General features: G+C 38.7%; 1 protein-coding gene across 5 annotated transcripts in view; it reads right to left on the bottom strand.

The window, feature by feature from the left end:
* tbc1d14 (TBC1 domain family, member 14) overlaps positions 1-21,911 on the bottom strand; it is a 50,935-nt gene that overhangs the window by 3,679 nt on the left and 25,345 nt on the right. For 4 of the 5 annotated variants that reach the window (XM_017422083.3, XM_025007198.2, XM_017422086.3 and 1 more), the window contains 10 exons: positions 15,413-15,537; positions 11,833-11,915; positions 11,626-11,743; positions 9,794-9,900; positions 6,312-6,392; positions 6,140-6,231; positions 5,813-5,884; positions 2,588-2,716; positions 1,318-1,427; positions 41-299 (listed from right to left, as the gene is read on the bottom strand). In XM_017422083.3, the coding sequence (XP_017277572.1) occupies positions 41-299; positions 1,318-1,427; positions 2,588-2,716; positions 5,813-5,884; positions 6,140-6,231; positions 6,312-6,392; positions 9,794-9,900; positions 11,626-11,743; positions 11,833-11,915; positions 15,413-15,537 (1,176 nt within the window). The remainder of the gene's footprint in view (positions 1-40; positions 300-1,317; positions 1,428-2,587; positions 2,717-5,812; positions 5,885-6,139; positions 6,232-6,311; positions 6,393-9,793; positions 9,901-11,625; positions 11,744-11,832; positions 11,916-15,412; positions 15,538-21,911) is intronic. The other variant, XM_037976447.1, reaches the window with a different exon arrangement.

Below are 21,911 nucleotides of genomic sequence, written 5' to 3'. Positions count from 1 at the left end.
ATAACAAAGAAAAAAAGAGACGTGACGCAGAAAGGCCCACCTGAGCCCACTTCCTGTTGCGGCTGCTCATGTGGACAGCAGCGATGTGCTGGAAGAGCTGCTCGGCCGGGATGAGGTCGGGCAGCCGGGTCAGTAACTGGGCCATGTGGATGAAGTCCATGGACGTCAGGACGTCCTGATAGAGACGCAGCAGGCCCAGCGCCGTCCGGAACAGGAACTCCTCGCCGTCCCTGCAGAACACGTCCCACACCCGGCACGCCAGATCCAGAGGCAGAGACTTACTGTACAGAGTGAAGATCCTGCAGGGGCCAAAATAAAAAACGCATTTATTCATATTCCTTTATTGTTCCACCGGAAACCGACAATGATGAGGGCGAGCAAACCATCTGTCAACTGTCATCTGTTTGTATTGTCGACAAAAGCATCCATTTCTTTATTTCCACTTATTTCTGACAGATTCAGAACTAGGACCTCAGTGGATACAGTCAGAACAAGAAGAAGGGGAATAACTCAAAGTGAAAACATGTTCCACTTGTGTTTGTAGCTGACACTGTGTGGAACTTTACCTTTAACATGCTGCCGATCATTTTCTTTCTAAGCTCCTGAAACAGCTCAGTGCTCATGTTCAGTGTGTTACACACCATGATACCAAACAGCCCTGTGACTACCATTCACCCTTTAAAACAGGCAGACTGACTGATTACAGGACTGAGGACACCTGTGATGCTGATTACAGGACACACCTTAGTTTACCATGTCCCTGTGGTCAGATTATTTGCAATATTCTCTAGGACTGCCATCTTTTTTGTCAAGGCCAGTTTTATTAAGTTTGTTTTTCTAATAATTCTGTTGAACCAAAAATCAAAAGCAAGGACTGATTTTCATTGCTTGATTTTCAGGGTTTCTTTTAAATTACTTTTGTCAATTTCAAGTTCTTTCAGTGATCATATCTGCATCTGTAAACGCTCTACAGCTGTGACTTTAATAAGCCTGTGGTTAATCAGTGAGGGAGAACAGAAAAACAACACTGCAAAAGACAAAAACCACTGACACACACCTACTTATGCACACTCAGGCCTTCCTGTTTTCTCAGAATTCACCTGACACAATATAGGTGACACAAAAATAAAGAATAAAAATAGTTTGAGCTGCGCGGAGCACAAAGTGTACTCCGAATGGAGGCGGACAGCGAAACCCATCCACAGCGTCAGGTCTGCCACTGACCCAGGTCACGAGCAGAGGTATCACGGTTGGTAATATATTCTGCACAGGAAGTTACTGCTGCATAAAAATGAAATAAAATGTGAGGAAACTCACCAGTCAATTAAATAAATATCAGGAGTCAAGTTGTTTTTCTTGAAATGTGCAAAGAGCTTTGGTAGATTTTCTTCAAAGAACACTTCGAAAGCTTCAAAGTACGTCAACATCTGGACAAAGACAGAGAGGGAAGTCAGGCACGCACACAAACCACACTGTTGTCATTTACAGAAATGAAAGGCTGAGAGCTGAATGCAAACAGGCTGCAGAGAGGACGACGGCCAAGACTGACTCACGCCGAAGAGACAGAACCTGAAGCTGGCCTACTGCGACAACTTGAAACTATCGAGAGATTTTTATTTCTGCATGCAAGTGCGATTCTGGAGCAGTCAGAATATTTATTACATCATCAAAGAAGTTGTAACAATATCGAGTGTTTAAGAGGAATAACATCTCAAAGCATCTTGAACAAGTTAAGCCTGAATCAGACGGGGCTGTGACTGCTGGAGACAAAGTTGTGAGAAAATATGAACATTTTCACTTAGAATCAGACTGATTTGGTGCTTGCGTCACATTTGAATATGTACAATTTGTAACTGTGAATAAATTGTGACATTCCTGCAAACTACAAAAGTCTCCTTTTGATCTCTCTTTTTTGTCTCCAATCAGTCCCACTTCGGTTTCACAGGTGACCAGACCCACCCAAAGTCGTCTCACATTTCTGTCCTTTCTGACTCTCAGAAACTCTGGGTCTCTGTGAGGAAACCGAGAACACCGATAAACGTTTGAGACATTTTGGAGAATCGCTAACGAATGTTCGCAACTTGTCACCAACAACCGTTGGCTTACATTTGCTTCTCTGTTTTAATATCTGAATATCTTTGGTTTGAATGACTGTTTGATTAAAACAAGTCATTTCAGTAAGTTCCCATGGTGTTCATTAACTAGATTCATTATCAATAAAGAAGAGGAATTATAGATTTTAGTAAAGAAATGCTAAAATATGTAGTTTTTCCTTTAATATCAAAATAAAAATGGCAATACTACATAAAAATGGTCTTCACATCACATGTTCCTCCTAACATTTCTTATATATATATTCATAACTATTCATATTATTGGGTGGCTGTATAAACCTTTGCACCAACAACATGTCAGCAGTTGGAAGTTGTTATTTTTTTAACCCAATCCCATAGTGTTATCAAATTTAGACCAAATGAAAGTGTAAGTTTACACACAATCCACTTCCTGTTTTATAGATTAAACAAAGTGGGTGTCCACATTTTTGTTGTGGTTGTTCAAGTGTGTGTGTGTGTGTGTGTGTACTGACGAGGCTGTGGTCGACTCTGAAGAAAGCCATCTGACAGGGCTTGTTGAGCAGGTTGGCAAAAGCTATGAAGGCGTCGGCTGTGTCCAGATTTAGGATGAGCACCGCAGCGATGAAGGACATCCCCTGCACCTGAACACAACAAACAGGGTTTCTGTACGCTCGCTGTGAGGGTGGAACAAAGGAGCGCAGGGAGGACTTGTGTCCATGAAATCATGTGGCACCGAGTGGAAACGTGCTGCAGCTTCGACAGTCGATCGCTAACAGGAACAGTTCAAAGAGAAGAGAAGCTCACAGAGGCCGATGCAAACACTGCATGCACAGCTGTGTGTGCGCTCATGGGCTGGGGTCAATACAGGAAGTCACAGTCATTTCTATCCGTTTAGACAACAGCGTGGGGCTGTAGTAAAGAGCAAAAGGCAACCAGCTCATCTACAAACGAAGCTCAAAGGAGCAAACTAAACACGACTCAGTGTTGGAATAATTTGTTTAGCATCACAGGCTATTTTATCCTGTGACAATAGTGTTTCTGCTAACTTTGACTATTAACTTTACAGAAAAAAAAAGAATTTTAAAAAGACTCATTCTTCCTCATGTTCTAATCTTCTGGGTTCAGCTAAACACAGTTTAATGGCAATAATTTCATTCAGTCTAATGTGCACCTATATTCAGATAACAAATTTATACATTTAAACAATATCACATTTAGTTTTTACTGACATCTGCTCCAGAAAATACAAACTTCAGTTTTGTTTTGGATACTACATTCATCTGTTTGCATTAAGTACAATGGACAAACAGAAATATAAAGAAAGTTTCTCTACATTTCTATCTGAACTTAATGCGGTAACAACAGAGCACAAGATTTTAATGTCTGCTTTTGCTGTGGTATATATATATTTTACTGTACTTTCTTGTTTTCACTTTATATTTTATTTTGTTGTACAGTGGTCTGGTTCGACTGTAAAGCACTTTGGTCAACCTCTGTTGTTTTAAATGTGTTTTATAAATAAAATGTACACTGAAGCAAACATGAAGTAATGAGAAAATGATTCCTGTATCAAGCAGCAAACAGTATGTGTGAGCAACAACTGTAATTAAGTGTTTGCAATAACTCTCAGTGTGTCTTCAGATTGTTATCCTGCTGCAGAACCCAAATGTTCTTTAGTTTAAGGCCAGGAACCAATGTCTTTTTCTTTCAGGATTTTCTGCTGGAGAGCAAAATTCAAGGTTACATCAGCAAGTCACCCCAGACCATCACCCTACCCCCACCATGCCTGACTGTAGGTATGATGGTTTTCTTTGTATGACAGATGTAACGGGACGCACGCCTTCCAAACAGTTCCACTCTTGTCGTGTCAGTCAGAATATTTTCCCAAAGGTCTTGGAGATCATAAAGATGGTTTGGGCCTTTGTGCTCTTTTTGCTCAGCAGTAGTTTTGGTCTTGGAACGCTGCCATGAAGGAATTATGACCTCTGACCTTCACTGAGGCCTTTAGATGTTGTTCTGGGACCTCCCTGGACCTCCTGGGTGACTCGTTGATGAGCTACAAGAGTCACTTTGGTCAATCGGCCACTCCTGGGAAGGTTCACCACTGTTCCAGGTTTTCTTGATTCTCCAGGCCTGACTGTATTCAGGTCTGGCTGTGGTGAGTCAAACTGAGCTCAGCTTTCCAAAACCTCACAGTTAACTTGTGATTTAACAATGTAGCCTTTAAATGTTTTACAAAGGACCAGTTTAGTTTTCCCTTAATAAAAAGAAAAACAAAATTGTATTTATCTTTGTCTGATAGAAACACTTGTTAGCTGATCTGAAACATTTAAATATGGCAAAAAAGCAAAAAACAGAAGAAAACTAAGGGCATGAAAACTTTTTCACAGCAATGTAGGTTTGCTTTTCAGAATCATCAAATTAAATGGTTTTTAAAAAAAAAAGACTGCATCGTCCTGCTAATCACACAGACAGCATTTTTTTCTTTTATTAAAGTGGTTGTGACTTCTGATCATCTTGAATTTTTCAGAGTCATAGAAAATTTCGGCCTTTTAGAGGCCAACCCACTCCGCTCTTCTCATCACATAAAAATCCCCGACTCGGGTCAATTTAAACCTGTAAGCCTGAGTCACTCCAACCACATTCATATTTAACCTAATAATAGAAGGAGTAGGTGTTGTGTGGGGGATGGAAGTCAGATGATATTTTTAACCCTCATATTGTATTTTACTACGTGAAGCGCAGCAAGAGTCCCCTCCTAAAACTGGTATTAGAGCTGAACACAGTGCTTTAGAGTAAAGTTTCACACCATGCTAATGTTTACTCATACCATTAATTTTACTGTGTGAAAGTACACCGTGGGGATTTATCAACAGGGTGGAATCCAAAAACGTGAAGCAATGGAAAGGAAACAATCTGCGTGGCACATGTGGGACCAAATTAGAAATAAGGTGCAGGGAAATTTTCTTTATCTCGTCAGGTTTCCTTTTTTTTTTTTTTTTTTTGTGGGGGGAGGGGTGTGTTTACAATGCATCGCGGAAAGATAAACGAGTATGTTTTCTTAAATGGTGCTCTGCCTTTTTTCAGTTTTTGAGAAAAAAACATGCAATAAACGTGATTGGCCAAAAATGTCTTTCATCAAAATCTTACAAACTTCTATCAACCAAACATAAAATCTGACTAAATATTTTCTGAATATGTGAGCCTGTTTATGCCTTTCTTCTAAGAAGTTAAATTTGTTTGTTGTATTTTCTTTGATGAATTGACAGATGATGCAGATACGACGGCACAATGAAGAATGTTCTGCTTTCTTATTTTCAATTTCCAGATGTCAGCAATAGCAAACGCAAAAGTTTATTTAATTTGTTAATTTTTTCATACTTAGACCTGAAAAATACTAAAACCAAATCCTATACTTTCAGACTGTAGATTGTATATATAGATGGATGACTCATCTCATCTATGGTTGTATTAAAAGCGTGAAGACTCGTCACAACTTTTACGGCACCACAAAATGTCAAATTTATAAGTTAATCAAATTCAACTTCAACTTCCCAAACCTGTGTAACTTTGTCTATAAAGTGTATTTATTCATAAAAATGTGCCCTGCAATCATTTTGTAGATTTGTGTCATACACATTTATGAAGACGGTACATTAAGGACAGGATGGGCTTTCGTCACGGAGCGTGGGGTTTCATACATCAACATGGCGTGAAGCTGTGTTTGAGCGACTTACATAACCCACGTCTGGCCGGTAACACGTGTACGCTCCCAGAATGCTGTGCAGCACGTCGTGATAGGGCCCACTCTGATGATCAACAAAGAAACAGTGAAGACCATGAAACAAACAGACCAAGAATACACTCATTAATTAACACACACATTCCTCTAACGTCCAGTTTCTTTAACTAAGTGCATTACAATATATCACAGAGAACTGACTCAGACCAGTTTTATTTTTGCACAAAAAAACAACATCAAAAAACCAGAAGCTATGCATTTAGGCCAAGTCTGTTTTTGTAACTTAACATCAGTCACATTATGTGATGACCAGGCTTCTGACCTGCTGGAAGATGCACAGTTGGGGGAAGGTCCTGGAGATGTCCAACTTGATCAGCTCCAGGCTCGACTCTCGGTCTGAAGAACCAGAAACATCTGAACAAAACGACATCATGTCACAACAGAAATGTGCCTAAAAAATAAGGTGAAAAGTGAAGGTCAGAGTCAGTCTCTACCTTCAGTTTCAGTGTCTGTGGAGGGAGCTGCTGTGGTCTTCCACTTCTCTTTTGCCCGGGCGAGACAGATGTTATACAGCTCTGCAGGGACACAGAACAATCACCGTGAGGACAGGAGGGGTCAGAGGTTGAAGGCTCTGATCACAGAACAAGATGACTAAACAGAAAGTGTATTAGGCCATAAAACACCTCTGCAGTAGAAACACTAAAGGTGATTAAAGAATCCATCTTCCTCTATTTCAGTGCAGGCCTAGCCTCTGCTTTGAGCTGTGGCTGCCCTCTAGTGATGAGATGCAGGTAATGAGCTTTCTGAGACGGAGTGGAGACCTGATGACCTATTCTATTCAGCACTCGCATAACACGAGGTTTATAACATCTGCAGAAACAAAGCTATGAAATCACTGTATGCTGACTCACCAACTCAGTAAAGGTATTTTCTCTGCTGTTAAAAGCTTCACCAAAATGCAAAAGTTGATTTTAAAAGGATTTGGCTGAGTCATCCTTAAACACACATTTTTACAAAGAAAACAACAAATTTAAGTTGCAGTTTCCTAAAGGTCTTTAGAATTTCTCAGTTGGAGATAGAAGGTAACCAAAGTACAATTACTTATTAATAATACACACCATGTTTTATATATATATATATATATATATATATTCAGACTTTATGCAACAACATTTGAAGTTTATCTCAGATGCCTCCCATATTTTTTCTTAACTCTACTGAAATGTTTCTGCACCCTGGTTGGAGTCCTCCAGTGGTAAATGATTAGAACTGGACCTGATTTTGAATGGGACAAACCTCTCTACAGAAGGCCTAATACATAACAATCAGACCATGAGGTCAAAAGAACTGCCTGCAGAGCTCAGAAACAGGACCGTTCCAAGTCACAGATCTGGAGAAGGCTACAGAACCATTTCTGCTGCACTGACAGTTCCTCAGAGCTCAGTGGTCTCCATAATTCTCAAATTGAACAAGTTTGGCTCAACCAGGTTTTTTCCAAGAGCTGGTTGCCCGACTACACTGATTCATTGAGAGTGAAGGACCTTAGAGAGAGAGGTGACCGAGAACATGAGGGTCACTCTGAGCTTTGAAAATCTTGAGTGGAGATGGAACTACGACTATGATCCAGAAGGACAACCAGAACTTCACATCTCCAACAACCAGGGCTTCAGGGCAGCAAAACTCTTGAAAGCTGCTTGACTAACTCAAGACTGTGAGAAACAAGCTTCTCTGATCTGTTGAAACCAAAATTCATCTGTTTGACCTCAGTTCTAAACAATATGTCTGAAAGGAAACCAGACACCCCTCAACCCCTGCCCAACACCAACCACTACAGTGAAGCATGGTGGAGGCAGCATCATGCTGTGGGAGTGTTTTTCACCAGCAGGGACTGGGAAACTGGTCAGGGATGAAGGAAAGCTGACTGAAGCAAAGTACAGAGATATCCTCAATGAAAACCTGTTCCTTGTACTTTTGGTAATTAATTATTTCTGTTTTTCCTTTTAAATTAACTTAAAATTACTGAACAAATTAATTCAAATCATTGACTGATCACAACTACATTGTAAAGAATGCTTAATACTTTCTGAACCCACTGTATACAAAGACTAACAGTGGTTCATTTTGAAAAAGAAGAAGTTGGATATTTCTGGGCCATTTTCTGAGTTACCTAATGAATGACTGCTTCCATCTTTGAGAGAGTCATTAGTTTTGATCCAACAGTTTTTAAATGATAATAACCATCCAATGCACCCCAGAGTTTCTTACTGTCCAATTATCCACCCCCTTATCCATAAATGTTCCTTTCTAATTCATTTATCCAGTGAAGTTCCAAACAGCATTTTCCTTTTACAGTATGAGAATACGTTTGTCTTTTTAAAAAGTTAGTTTTGTTTGGTTAAACAGACATCAATAAATGAACCATAAAAATAAGGTTTAATGAATAATAAATACATTCCAACATTTGATATTTTATTGTGTATCCTTTTTATACAAAAAGTACTAATAGAAGTGAAGGGATTTTTACTTTTAAGTAAAAAAAAAGTATTTCCTCCTGACTAATCTTCAAATTAATATCATTACAAGATGATAAGAGCAGACAATGCTGTGATTCCTGCATACAGCACAGAAACACAGGTCTGACAGCACAGACTTAATGAAACATTTATCACCATCAGTGATAATAAACTGTTTATTAGTTCAACCCTCTGCACTTCTTATGCACAGGACAGAAAAGTTGGAGCTGGTGGAGTTAGAAATCTTGCTTTGATGGGGAAATTGAATAAAGTAAACTTATCTGGTGCTTATGAAACTGGGAATAACCTTGAAGGGACTGAACACTGTGTGTGTGTGTACACGGTGTGTGTTCTAATATCTAGTACTGTGGCTCCATTTACAAGGAAGAGCTGAACAAAGCAGAGAGAGCCAGCTCAGCAGTTACAGAGTGAAGAGGAGCTCACACACACACACACACACACACACTCCTGAACAGTGTAGGGACTGCTGATTTCGAGGTGGTGCAGTAAGACAGAAATTAATCTCCAGTGTGTGTGTGTGTGTGTGTATTATGTCAGGGTTGCCTCCTGTAATGGGAGAATCACTGTACCGGGACCGTTCCCTAATAGAAACGCTCCTTTTTCACTTATTCACATCGAAACACTGAGACAAACTGCTGCAGTTCCTGTGAGGGTGTGTTTGAGCGTTTGACTCATCCTGTGAACACGGATCAGTGTACACACCCACAACCAAGTTATGAGAAGTTAAAAAGTTAAATAAAAATAAATAGAAGTCTGAGCTCATACAGTGGGAGCCAAGCATATGTGTGTGTACTTTTTGCACTCTGGGGAGATTTGAGAGAAAAACACAAGTCCTACAACAATAAAAGACACTAGGTGAAATAAGACAAGCATGCCCACATTTTGATGTATAACTAATATAGGAAGTGTAAAGTTGATGTAAATGAGAAGAGCTTGTTTCAAAAATTGCTAAATATTCTGCAGTAAAAACTAAACACCTTTAACTACAACTGTGTAAAAAAAGATATCCAAATACTAGTTCAGTCGTGTAAAGTCCAGCTTTGAGTGACCTGTTTAAACTTTAAATGATGTTTCTATTGGGACATGTCTGAGCTGTAGGGCAAAAACTAATTCTTGCATATATAGAGATTTCTTTACAGTTTTTTTGTAAATGTTGTCCATGTCATACAATTTACTTTGATCAAAAGTTATATTACACTATTCCCAGTCCTTTTGATGTTTTTGTAGGAGTTTTTTCAGTGCAAAAGTGCAAATATCTGGTATCAGTTCTGCCTGGGAGGTTTTATCTGACATTTGTAGGACACTGTGAAGGAAATCAAGGAATCAAATAAAAAAACTAAACAAAACGTGCTCTAACCCACTGAATTAGTTTTGCCCTAGTAGACGTCCTTCAGATTAACGTGTAACTGAACAACACACACATCAGATGGATTCTCCCGTACCGTGTGTGATGTTGAGCTCGTTGCCCACTGCCAGGCTCCACACTTTGCCTCGGACACTCGGGGGGATGCCCTGCCACCAGAGGTCCCTCACCCGTCGAGACGTACACCTGCAGCCAGGACGACAGGCAGGTTGAAGGCAAGCAGGGAAATAAACACATCTTAGCTTTATATCACAGCTTTATATCTGTGTCACAGAGAAGAAAGCATCAATTATCGTGCTCGGCCACATGGTGGCAGCCATTTCCTCCACTGATTCCACGTGGAGAGCAGGAAATGACAACAGATAAACTTCACTGCACCGCAGCTGTTTTCTACTTCCTGTTTATGTTTACCCAAGGTTACACAATGGTGTAATGTTCACCATTTGTATGGTGGTTGTGTACATGGCCATGAACAAACGCCTAAGAAAAAAAGGGTAGTTTACGGCACTCTTAGTAAGATTTGAAGAGCTTCAGAAGAGAATTTCTGACATTAAGATTAATTTAAATTTGTTGCAAACCTGATAATGTTAAATGTCAAAATTTCTGTGACTGATGGTCTTAGTTTTGGAAGTAGACACTAATTCCCACAAAAACTTACAGTTTATAAAAAGAAAAAAACTTAATTGAAAAATAAATTCAAGTTTAGGCATCTCTGTTATGAACAGCAATGGGCATTTCCGTGCAAACATACTATTTTAAATAATCTGACCATAATTATTTAACTATTTTGTAAACTATTTTGTAGCAGCCGCTCCCATACATCACTCAGAAAGTGTTAACTCAACAAAGTGCTTCTGACATCACTATAAAAACTAACTGACCCAAGCTAAGGCATGAAGTGATTCTGAACATAAAAATAAATATCTAAAACAGATTCCAGGCAAAGTGGTACAGACATAGAAATATGTTTATCTTAGGAACTGCTAATGTTAACAACCCTTGTATGATTTCGTACTACTGCCTGTTTTTGTTTATTACAAAAAAAAAAAAGGTCTACACAGTCAGGAGTCCTGCCTCTGACAAAAACTATGGCACACATTGTGCTTTAGCCAATTCTACTAGCTGGAGAGAGTACTGGTTAATTCGTACCTCACACTCAGTGGGTGCCATTTTGTACTCATGTGTATCCGTATATTTCTGTGACAGCTGGTCGAGTGGTGAGTTTAGACTTTGAGCCAGTGGTCAGTGGTTTTGGTTAGAGTTACATACCAAAGATCGGTTTCAGCAGTGAAGATTGGGGCAAACGTCAGCCTACTATCAAACTACAGAAAGTATCAAAAATATACTTCAGTAGATTAAATCATCAACTAGAAGCACTCAAAGTGTCCATGAAAACATTTAATCAACTGGAGGGTTTTTTTGTGTCAACCCCAACATTTCCTGAAATGTTCATTCAAATCTGTTAATAGTCCAGCTGTGCAGTTTGACACAGAGTTAGAGTACAGAATCACCTGTGACCTTTGACCTTGGACCAGATCACAGCCAAAATGTAATCACTTGTTCCTTGTAGCATGTTTAACATGTCCTGAAAATCCATTTATAACTTTTTGAGTAATCTTGTGAACAGACAGACAACCGAACAAACAAACGCTACTGAAAACGTAACCTGGGGCGCCCGTCATGGTGGCAGGCAGAATCTCTTTGTACACAGAAGTTTGGGTGGGTAGCGACCAAAACCGCAAAAGTGCAAAATGACATCAGATCTGATCAAAGGAACCCAACTGTTCCTCAACTATCATCTAAAATGCATCCAAAGCCCTCTAATATTCCCATGTATAAAAGTTTTTTCTGCTGAACTTCATAGAACGTCATAAAATCTCTGTAAACTGCGTCTGTTGGTGGTGTGCTCACATTGTACTCCAGTTCGGTAAGATCTCCTGGTTCCAAATCATGGCTGCTGTGCCGATGCTCTCTTCTAGCTTACATCGATCCTCCAGCTGCTTCTTCCTTTTCTGAGCATCCTTCAGCTCTACAGAAAACAGGTGGTTAAATACAAAAACAGAGGAACCCGAATGAGAGCTGTAAAATGGAAGCTGCAGTGAAGTGCAGAAAGCAGACCTCTCTTCTTGGCCTGGGCCACCATCTCTTCATACTGCTGTCGGTGTTTCTGAGCCTCCTCTGCAGGCTTGGCAGGCAGGTTACTGAGAAACACAAACAGGGATGGAAAGGAAGTGGGTTAGTTAGCAGCTTCATGCACCAACACTGTAGGTAAAAACTGAAATTAGCAGAACTATCACTAAGATCAGCAAAACAGGAGCTAAAGGCTAAGAATAGGCAAGGATGCTGAAGTAGATTTCAAATAGTGAAGTTTTTTTAAGGATGTGAAGAGTTCTCCAATTATTTTAAAGAGAAAAAAAAAGGTAAATAATGTTAAACAATTCAAGAAGTATAAAAGTTGCTAAAAAAATGTCCTGAATGTTTTGAAATGGATAAATGAATGGGTAAAATATGTGAAGCAATTAGTCAAAAAAAATGTCTGGAAGAAAGCAAACAGGAAATCAGTAGCATCAATGCTGACTCAGCATTAATACAATTACATCTCGACTGTGTCTAACAAATAAAAGACCATAAATACAAACTATGAACAGCAGGAGCTATACTCATAAAAAGTTGTAGTTTTAAAACTAAAGCTGAATGTGTTTTATATGGTTTTAGCTGCATCTTGATGCAGGATGAAGAAATTTCACACATTTAAACAAACCTGATTTTTACTTCCTCTGTAGTTTATGAATGGGTGTACGTACTTTCCTAATCATTTGCATATTAAAAAAAAACTGCTTGCCCAAGGGCTGTCACAAACAATGCTGTGTAAAAAGTATGCAGCATAAAAAATAACGGCTGTGTAATTAAAACGTGAATACAAAAACCTAAAAAATGTATGTTTTCCATTATAATAAACAAACAAAAAAAAAACATACCGACAGGGGGGCAGAAAAATGACTTCATAAAAAAAAAGTCAACTCTATTAACTTGTTTTAAAAAGTAAAATACGGTCCAGTTATTAAGTGATCATAATTACCTCACTTAATTCCCATTTCTAAACAGTTGTTAGTTTGCACCTCAAATAGATAAACAGTAAACAAATAATACCAAGATGAATTTAAATTGATGCCAGTCTTTATGTCCCTCCATCAAATCGCACCCCCACTTCACACCCAGGGCCTATTTTGTACCCACCAGTTAATGTTTTGTATCAGTTTCCCAAAATGCATTCGACCTTACATGAACTGCACGTGTCCTGGTGACTGCCTGGAATTATGCACACGTCAATCTGTGCTTCATTTTATAAAAGTACCATTTCTACTACACCGTGATAAGACATGCATTTATAAAAACACTACTCTCCTTCATTAAGTCGACATCGGGGCGGACATACTGACTCAGTGGTTGTGAGTAAAACTCACATGTCAGGCAGACTCAATAATTAGGATGTACTGAAGGAAATGCTGCTTGTATCGAACAGAGGAAAAGCCCAACATATCCTGCTTGTTCTTAGACAAGCCTTTTAAATATTTTAAGAGTTTAATGTTTCATTTGCCTGTTTTTATTTCTTTTGTCTTGAGATTCAGGGTTACTCTGGAAACCTTCCAGGTCCGTGCCTGACAATGGCAATATTATTAATATCATCATCGTCATCATCAGCAACAACAACTGGTTCAAATCTGCCTTCCTTCATTTAAATAAAAAAGTACTTCAATAAATTAAATCATTAGTGCTGAGGCTGCTGCCAAAGACAAAATTGGAAACAAAGCAGGTTGAAAGGATGCAATAAGTGGATGTAGGTACGAAAAGACCTGTAGCAGACGGCTTCTTTGTTGGATATGAGATAACCAAAGCAGTAAAAGTATTATTTGACAGAGGGGCAAACTAACTTGGAGCCCCCTAAACAGATACAGTATTCATCTCAAAAAGTTTTAAACAAACTTAACCTTTAACGAGTGTTTGCTTTCTATATAATTTTGTTAGCTTTAAGACCATTACAGAGCTAAGATTGTTGTCATGTAAAGAGATTTTATGAGTTGTATGAGAGCAGGAATGTTTAACACCAACGTCAATGAAAACATAAAACAGTAACTGAAGCAATCCTTCGTCATTCACTCATCAATATAAGGCTAGAGAATCTGCATTGATTCAATTTACATTAGAGGCTGTGTCGAATCTGTCACCTTTTCCAAACTAGAAGTCTGGTTGACTTGCAGACTTTATTGATAAGATGGTTTAAAATAAAATGCAGACTAAATCCAAAGCTTTGTCATGGCAGGCAACAAAAACCCACCTAGAACTCTTCTCAAGTGTCAGAAAGTGCGATAAACTCGATACAACTTTAGGATGGGTTGGTGGCCTATGAAAGCAAATTGTGACTGGAGACAAAAACCTGAAATTAAACAGACATAATTAAGATACTTTGTGACTAAACTGCAACAAAAAAAATTAGCATTTTATTTTTTTTTCTTTTTCCAGTTAGGTATGTTCACAAACATGCCATAAGTACCAATTCAGTATGATTTTGACAGGTGACAATTTCTATATTTTCCTGACATTTTGTGTCTCCAAATCGTCGCCAACAATCCCAGCCCAGTGAGATTCAGGCTCAAGTCTCAATGTTTCGTGTTAACTTCATACGTTTATGAATGTAAAGGACAGCCTCGAACGATGCTGTAGTTGCTTTGTTTTTTAAAAACACCATTTTGTAAAATTTAAATTAGGACCTTGTTTCAAAATCATCGTCAAACCAAAACCTTGTATTTGTATTTTTCAGCATTTCATGTTTTTGCAGAAATCAACTCTATTAGTCATACTTCACATCCATCTATGGTTCTATGGATGACCATCCATTGAAAAGAATCCAAAAAACTTTTGACTTCACCTTTTAGCTCCATCAATATCAAGCAAAATGCTGCGAAAGCTGCCTTTTCTCTTAAATACAGAGCTGAAAAATATACTTTTTTTTCCTCTTTCAAAACCTAGAATCAATCAGTCGCCCAAAAATCATTAACCTTCAATCCACTGACAGAATACAAACTCCGACCATGAAGAGTTTACTTATTTAAAGTTTCTGCCTGCCCATTAGAAGTTTATCCATGATCCCAAAGGTGATTAAATAATGAAAACAACTATTTTATAGTGCAGGTAAGGAGACAATATGTGGAGAAACATCAACATTATAATATATAATAGGCTTTTTTAAAACATTTACCAGAGAAAGCTGTGACTAAAGAGAAAGTTGTATAGGTTTGCATGGAAACAGCTGACAACTAAACCGGTGCTTCCCACTACTGTTTGATTTCATGTGCAGCAGTAGAGCAGCAGAGAAAAATGAACCCCTGCAAATATCTGGCAGTCTGTATGCTAACAAAACATAAAGAGAACAAAAAGGCAGGTAATGGAGCCGGGCTTGGGGAGGGCCATTAAACTTTCAGCAGCGCTTCTCTTTTTACCGGCTGTGAGACAAACGGACGAGATGAGTTGGAAATATCCTGAATGGAACCTAATAATCGGGCAGAAGACGCCGGGCTGATGAAAAAAATATGAGGAAGATGGAAAGAAAAACTACTTGTGTGCCTTTACTGTGTGGTTTGAAACGCCACTGGTTGATTTTAGCGGTGCACAGTAAGAGTTTGTGTGTGTTTGTACATACGCAGGTCTGTCCTCGAGTATCAGTGCGGTGGTGGAAAGCGGCTCAAAGTCCAGGTTTTTTCTCACACTCTGCCTGGGAGACGACGGGTTACCAGGTCCAGATCTGCCACTCTTTGTTTCATATTCCTGAGGACAAACACGCACATTTAGATACACAAACAAAAACTACAGGCACTCCAACTTGTTTTTCAAGTTGGTGGCTTTATTTTGTGCTGCTGGCAATGATGTGTTAAAGGGATAGTTCAGCTACTTTGAAGTAAGGTACCATGGAAATGTTATGAAGTATTATTATCTTACCTGTTGCAGGTAGTTCTTTGAACAACCTTAGTTTAAAGAAATGGAGTTTAAGTTCAACAGGACTGACAAGCTAAAAAGCTAGTCCACTTGTAGTTTCAGCTAAAGACAAAAAACAATACTGTAGTATTGTTTAGAATGCTGAGGAGAGTAGAGGTCCATTTGCATTGTTAACATGCAGTTAGTATTTGCAATTTACTACAATCTTTTGCAACATTGATCTTGCACCTATTGATATTTCAATATTGATCAATTTTCAATAAATTGTCCAATAAAATACTGAATTAAAACTCAAACATTTCAGGTATACAGGATTTTCTAAACTTCTACACAGCCATTTACGTGAAATTCCACAACTGTACAAGCACAAATAGTGACAGCAGCAGCTAGCTGTGGCACCTTCACTGCAGTACATCCTGTCAGGAATAACTGTGAAATGCCAAACTGACAGCGGTGTAAAGGTTTTTAACAAAATGTTTGCATGAGCTGCTAAAGACTGGAGTTGTTTAAGGAGCCACTTCCAGAATGTGTTTTGGAAGTGGCTCCACTCAGAGTAGCCATTATTAGTGGGCCCAATTATTAATTATCATGATATCCCGTTAGCTCATCAGTCCTCTCCAACTTAAACTCCATTTGTTTAAACTGAGGTCAACCAAAAAATCTACAACAGGTATTATTTGTTCAGAACCCCACTTCGAAAGAGCTGAACTATCCATTAAATGGGACGTAGACTGAAGTATGAAGTAACTGCCAGGATACTTTATAAATAATTAATTAGAAAGACACACTTATGGCTTCATAGCCTGAAAAAACTGCCACAGGATTAGTAGCTCGTGACTAGACACATTTATGAGATTTGCTAAAGATAAAACAAAACAAACAAAAAACAGACAATCTCGGTGAGAAACCATGGTTTTGTGCTACAAGTCGAACAGCAATATTGGGATGTGGCCTGACAACCTTGTGACAAAGCCCCTCTAGACTGAGAATGTGTCAGCTGGTGTGTAATGAGCGTGTAGTTTGGGCTCCAACAGTGACGGGTGATACTGCTCCCACGGAAGGAGGAGACCATGTGACAGCTGAGATCATCGAGCAGCTTAACTCAAGGCCAACAATCAGCTGACTTCCAGGTTGGATGTGTTGCATCATAGAGCACAGAGTTCACAGGGAGCCTTCCTGACAATCTCACACCGTCTCACTAATTAATTAGGCACCAGCTAATAATAGGACAAGTGCAACATGAATACAGGCACATCAAATGGAGCGTAAAAATTAGCCTCATTTGAGTTGGGTAATAACACAGACCAAGGTCTGCACACACTCTGCAGCCACAGAGCCGTTCACATTGATCAGCAAACAATGAAACGCAGGTTTCTACATTAGAGGGTGCATGTATGACTGGAACCATTAAAGCCTGTTCACTCTGGTTTCTATCAGCCTTTGGGAACAAAGTAAAGTCAATTAATTTAAATGACTTTTAATTATAAATCAAAAAAATAAATAAATAAACTGCTACCAAACCTGAAGTGAAATTAGTGACAGCCAGGGCTGCAACATTCACGTAGTACTCATTACAATGGTTCTTACCTTCAGTAAATGGTTCCAACATTTTAGAAAAGACTTGGATTTTATATTAGAATTTTAATATGACGTTACCAGTGTGAAAACATGGCTAATTCACCATAAGGAATGGAGAAGACAGGAAATTTAGCACAAGATTTAAACCTGCACTAAAAGACAATGAGATAACACATTGTTGTGTAATTGGTGGGATTTGACTTGTCTAGAAAAACAAAAGTTCATCCTGTGGGGACCCTCAACATTCAAAACAAATCAATTAAAAAAGCTCCTGAGGTATTTTAGTCTATATGCAAAGCAGTGGACAATAAAACATTCAACAGAATACCAGTTTTAGAATCTGCCTTTCAGTAAAATCAAGAATAAGTGTCTTTCTGATATTAGCTGTAAATGTATCTAAGGATGTTTGAACATTGAAGTATCTAAAAAGCTCACAGATATGAAAGCTAGCACCAAGTTAGCTTAAATCAAATGTGACATAAACTGTTCTGATAAAAGAAACAAAGATACAAAGGATCAAATTTACCACATCTGCAATGATCTTGGAAAAGACAAAAAGTGGGATGACTAGTAAAAAAAAAAAAAAAAAAAAAAATTAAAAAGACTGCTTGTACTCTGCTGAATGTGAATCAAATTAAAGATTACTGAACGTGAGCTGGGAGAACAAGTTTACACTGACATACAGCAGTCCCATTTGCAGCTAGAGGTCAGTAAAACAGATTAACCAGAACACTGGTGCTGGGAAAAGAATGGATCCTGACGGACGGGCAGGGTTAAAGAAGGATTAGCTAAAAACGAGAACCTGGTAGTATTAGTTCAGCAGCAATGCTCCCATATGAAACAATGAGTGAGGAAGTATGAGTAATAGTAGTAAAGCTGTTGATGCAAGGCCACATCATGCTGAGAAAAAAAAATAGTCATGTTATGACAAAGGCTGGCACTCCTCTGTTAGTGAATCACCATTTCAGCTGATGAGGTAAAAGAAAGAAAATAAAATTCCACATTAAAATCTTCCTGACTTCCTCCTGTGGGACAGTTTCTTCTGCTGCTTGTCACTATTTATCTTTGGCAGCTTTTTCCTCTAGTTTCCATTGAGGCCTTTACAGTCAATGAATGCATTTATGGGTCCAAACTCTGTTCAGATCTCAGTTACAAACAACAATCATCTTATTTCCCACCAATCTTTCAGGTAGTATCTAGTATTTAATAACTAGACCCGTAGGCAAATGGTGTTTGTGAGGGCGTCTCCAAGGTGACTCAAAATGCTTGAACGGTTCTTAATGCGAGTCTAAATAAGAGCTTTCCTTATGACAGAAAACCTCCCAGACTACAGTCTGGTCTAAAAGCCACACTGATTACAAATAATAATGATCAAAAAACTAGTCAACATCTGCTTATCTTCACTTCAAAAGTGGACTTGAGTAGATTAAACCATAAACGAGGGGTCGGCTGCCAAGGCGGGTACAAAGTGGGCGAAGATGGGTATGATGGAGAGGTGGAAGATACAATAATGTGCACAGCCAAGAATACAGTTTTGTAAGTCGTGCACACAAAAATAGGCTGTGATTTTCAAAAAAAAGTGGCTGCTCAGAACCGCCTGGCTTGCTGGTTGCAAATACTCAGAATTCAGCAAGACTGCAAAGTTTGACTATTTTCTCACAATTTGTGGCTGCCAACTACCTTTAGCCATTCAGACATTAAAAACGCTTTGCCAAAATAGAATCAGTAACATTTTTCATTTTTTCATGCTTTTTTCCTTTTACACTTTTCCTTAGGAGCAATGTCATATCGTATGGTTGCTCCCATTCTCGGAGAAGTGAAATTGTATTCTTATTCAATTCTGTGAAATCAAGTTCATATTCCAAGTATAAGTTTCAAATTATGGCTTTGAATTCCCCCTAGTCAAAGTACACAGTATAGTGTTTTCTAATGAAGTGTTCAGTAAATAACTCCACTAAATCAAACAAAAATATTTCCTGTGGTGTCTGTCTACAGAAATGATGAGCTATTGAAATGATCAAACAAGGTCTTAAATATTATAAAAACTTTGTTGCCATTTACAAAAAGATGAAGTTTTTTGGTTTGAGTATATTAATTAGTTTGGATAATAATTAGTTCTGTTTTGTTATATGTTTAATAATAGTAATGGCAGTTACATAATAGTAATCCAACCCAGACCTACATGACAGGGAGATATGTTAACCATTATCCCAACAAAGACACATCACACACAGCTCACTGGAAGCCCTCCTCTTTTTATTTTGAGTATCATAGTTCCACCTTTCATTCTTTATCTGTCGACAAAAGTGACCCAAAAGAGAAAGTCAAAGTTACTTTAGTGCAGGAGGACGGAGGAGGGCCCACTGCATCACCCGCTGTTGGTTGGAAAGAACGATACCTGCTTTCACGTCAGTTTTCAAAAGTCTCCAAAACACCAGGAAAAGTTGCTGGCTGGTTTTATTTATTTATTTATTTATTTTGGAAAACTAGTCACTGGAGGGATTAGCATCACTGCTTGCATCTGGCCCAGCCCCGCTCTGCTCTGATAGGCTAAAGCAGGGGTGTCCAATCCTGGCCCTCGAGGGCCACCATCCTGCATGTTTTCCTTGTTTCTCTGCTCCAACACACCTGATTTGAATCAATGGGTGATTAACCATTAAACAAGTAAAACATGCAGGATGGTGGCCTTCGAGGACCAGGATTGGACACCTCTGGGCTAAAAGCTTTGGCTCTGGTTCACTTTATTTGTTGAAAGCAGTGTCAGTTTGATCTGTGTGTCATCTTTAGATCGGATAGCTTTAATGGGACCACAACAAAAAAACGTTTTTACAGATGACCATAGTCCGTCCTGGCCAAGTTACAAATTATGAAAATCTGTGGTGGCAACGGAAAACTTTAATCCCATACCCCCCTTATACATAAAGTTGAACAAAAGTAGTCCCTGTATTTGTCTTGCAAATGAATGAAACCCTGATTGCTTTAAGTTTCATGTAGCAAAATACGGGTCTATTTTCATTAACAAATTGTGGGTCAACACAAAGCAGAAAACCCAGTTGTAAATGACTGTACTGAGTTACACATTTATACTCGAAAGCAGAAGTGTGTTCAACAGGTCTGGGTTTATGTGCTGTAGCCTTTCACAGGAACAGCAACTGTATCCCATGATAACCTGAAACCAGGGCAACATGCTTTGTCACGCTGGCATTAGGCTGAGTTCTCTGATTTCATGGAAGAGATGTTAGAGCTCTCTGGGTGCCTGGCTGCGCAGGCTTGCTGCTAATGGCCTTTAAAGTTGAAAACTAAAGAGTACGCTGAAAATGACAGGCAGAAGAATTTACAGCTCGTCAGTGAGCAGCATCACAGCACGATGACTCAAAAAGTCTGCATTAAAACATTACTACCACAGTTGTTTTGAAACCGTCCACCCTTTTGTGTTGACATCGTCTGAGCATTAAATTGTCATGGAAACACAGTCAGCATGCTAAATAATGTAAAGTGGAGATGAAGGCCTCAGCAGGGTTCATGACTAACTGGGAGCTCCAGCAGCTCAGAACATAGTGTGAATGAGTCACATGGCTTCATTTATGTGTAAACGATCTCCTGGAAACATTACAGATTTTCCAATGTTGATTGTGGAAAAAAAAGTTACACGTTCACACGTTTAATGTTGATTTTGCTGTGGTTTCCATGCCCGGTCTTTAGCTGGTGTTGTGGTTTTTGTGCATGTGTGCAGACACTTGAGTCTCAAGCATGTAAACAGTTAAATCCAAACCAATGAACACATGAGTGTTTGTTTGAACCGACAGTGAGGTTGGATTGCTAATGTGTAAAAGGGCGAGTAGAACAAACTACACTACCATCTGCTGTTGTTACTAGTATTGATTTACTTCAACATGTGCAGAATAACTATTGACTGACTGCAACTGGTGTGCATGTACAATTTCATGTAAGTTGAAACTTCCACTCTGAAACCTGGACACAAAAAGTTTTGGTTTCAGAGAATCCAATCTTGGTTTTTGTGTACACGCAACAGAAATGTTCCAGTCTCAGTGGTGTCTTAGTGTAGATTTGTTTGTTTGTTGTCAGCAACTTTAAAGACAATTACAAATTTATTCAACAACTGTTGCTGAACTCCTGCTGATGTTTTAGATCATTTAAGATGGTGATTATTCAGAACAACCACTAAAAACCCAACCTTTAACAGACATATGGGTCAATAACCTGCTAAAGGAAAACTGAAGTAACTTTCACCAATTAGAAAACTGATGTTAAAAATCAGCATTTCTAACTAAAAACTTACTTAGAAAATCAATCAATCAAATTGTATTTGTATAGCACATTTCAGCAGCAAGGCATTTCAAGGTGCTTTACATAATTTAAAAAAAAAACAAAATTAAAAACAGCATTTGACATTGAATAAACAGTAAGAAAGAGAAAAACATCGAAGACATCAAAAAACCCGCACTCTAACCCTAATTTAGCCATAAGCAACTCTAAACAGGTGGGTTTTAAGTTGAGATTTAAAGGCACCCAGTGTTTCTGCTGCTTTACAGTTTTCTGGAAGTTTGTTCCAAATTTGTGGTGCATAGAAACTGAAAGCTGCTTCTCCTCGTTTGGTTCTGGTTCTG

Source organism: Kryptolebias marmoratus, linkage group LG7 (genome assembly GCF_001649575.2).
Source record: "Kryptolebias marmoratus isolate JLee-2015 linkage group LG7, ASM164957v2, whole genome shotgun sequence".
Classification (NCBI taxonomy): Eukaryota; Metazoa; Chordata; class Actinopteri; order Cyprinodontiformes; family Rivulidae; genus Kryptolebias; species Kryptolebias marmoratus.
The sequence above is the reverse complement of the archived record's forward strand: the minus strand, read 5'-3'. Positions and strand labels throughout refer to the sequence as shown.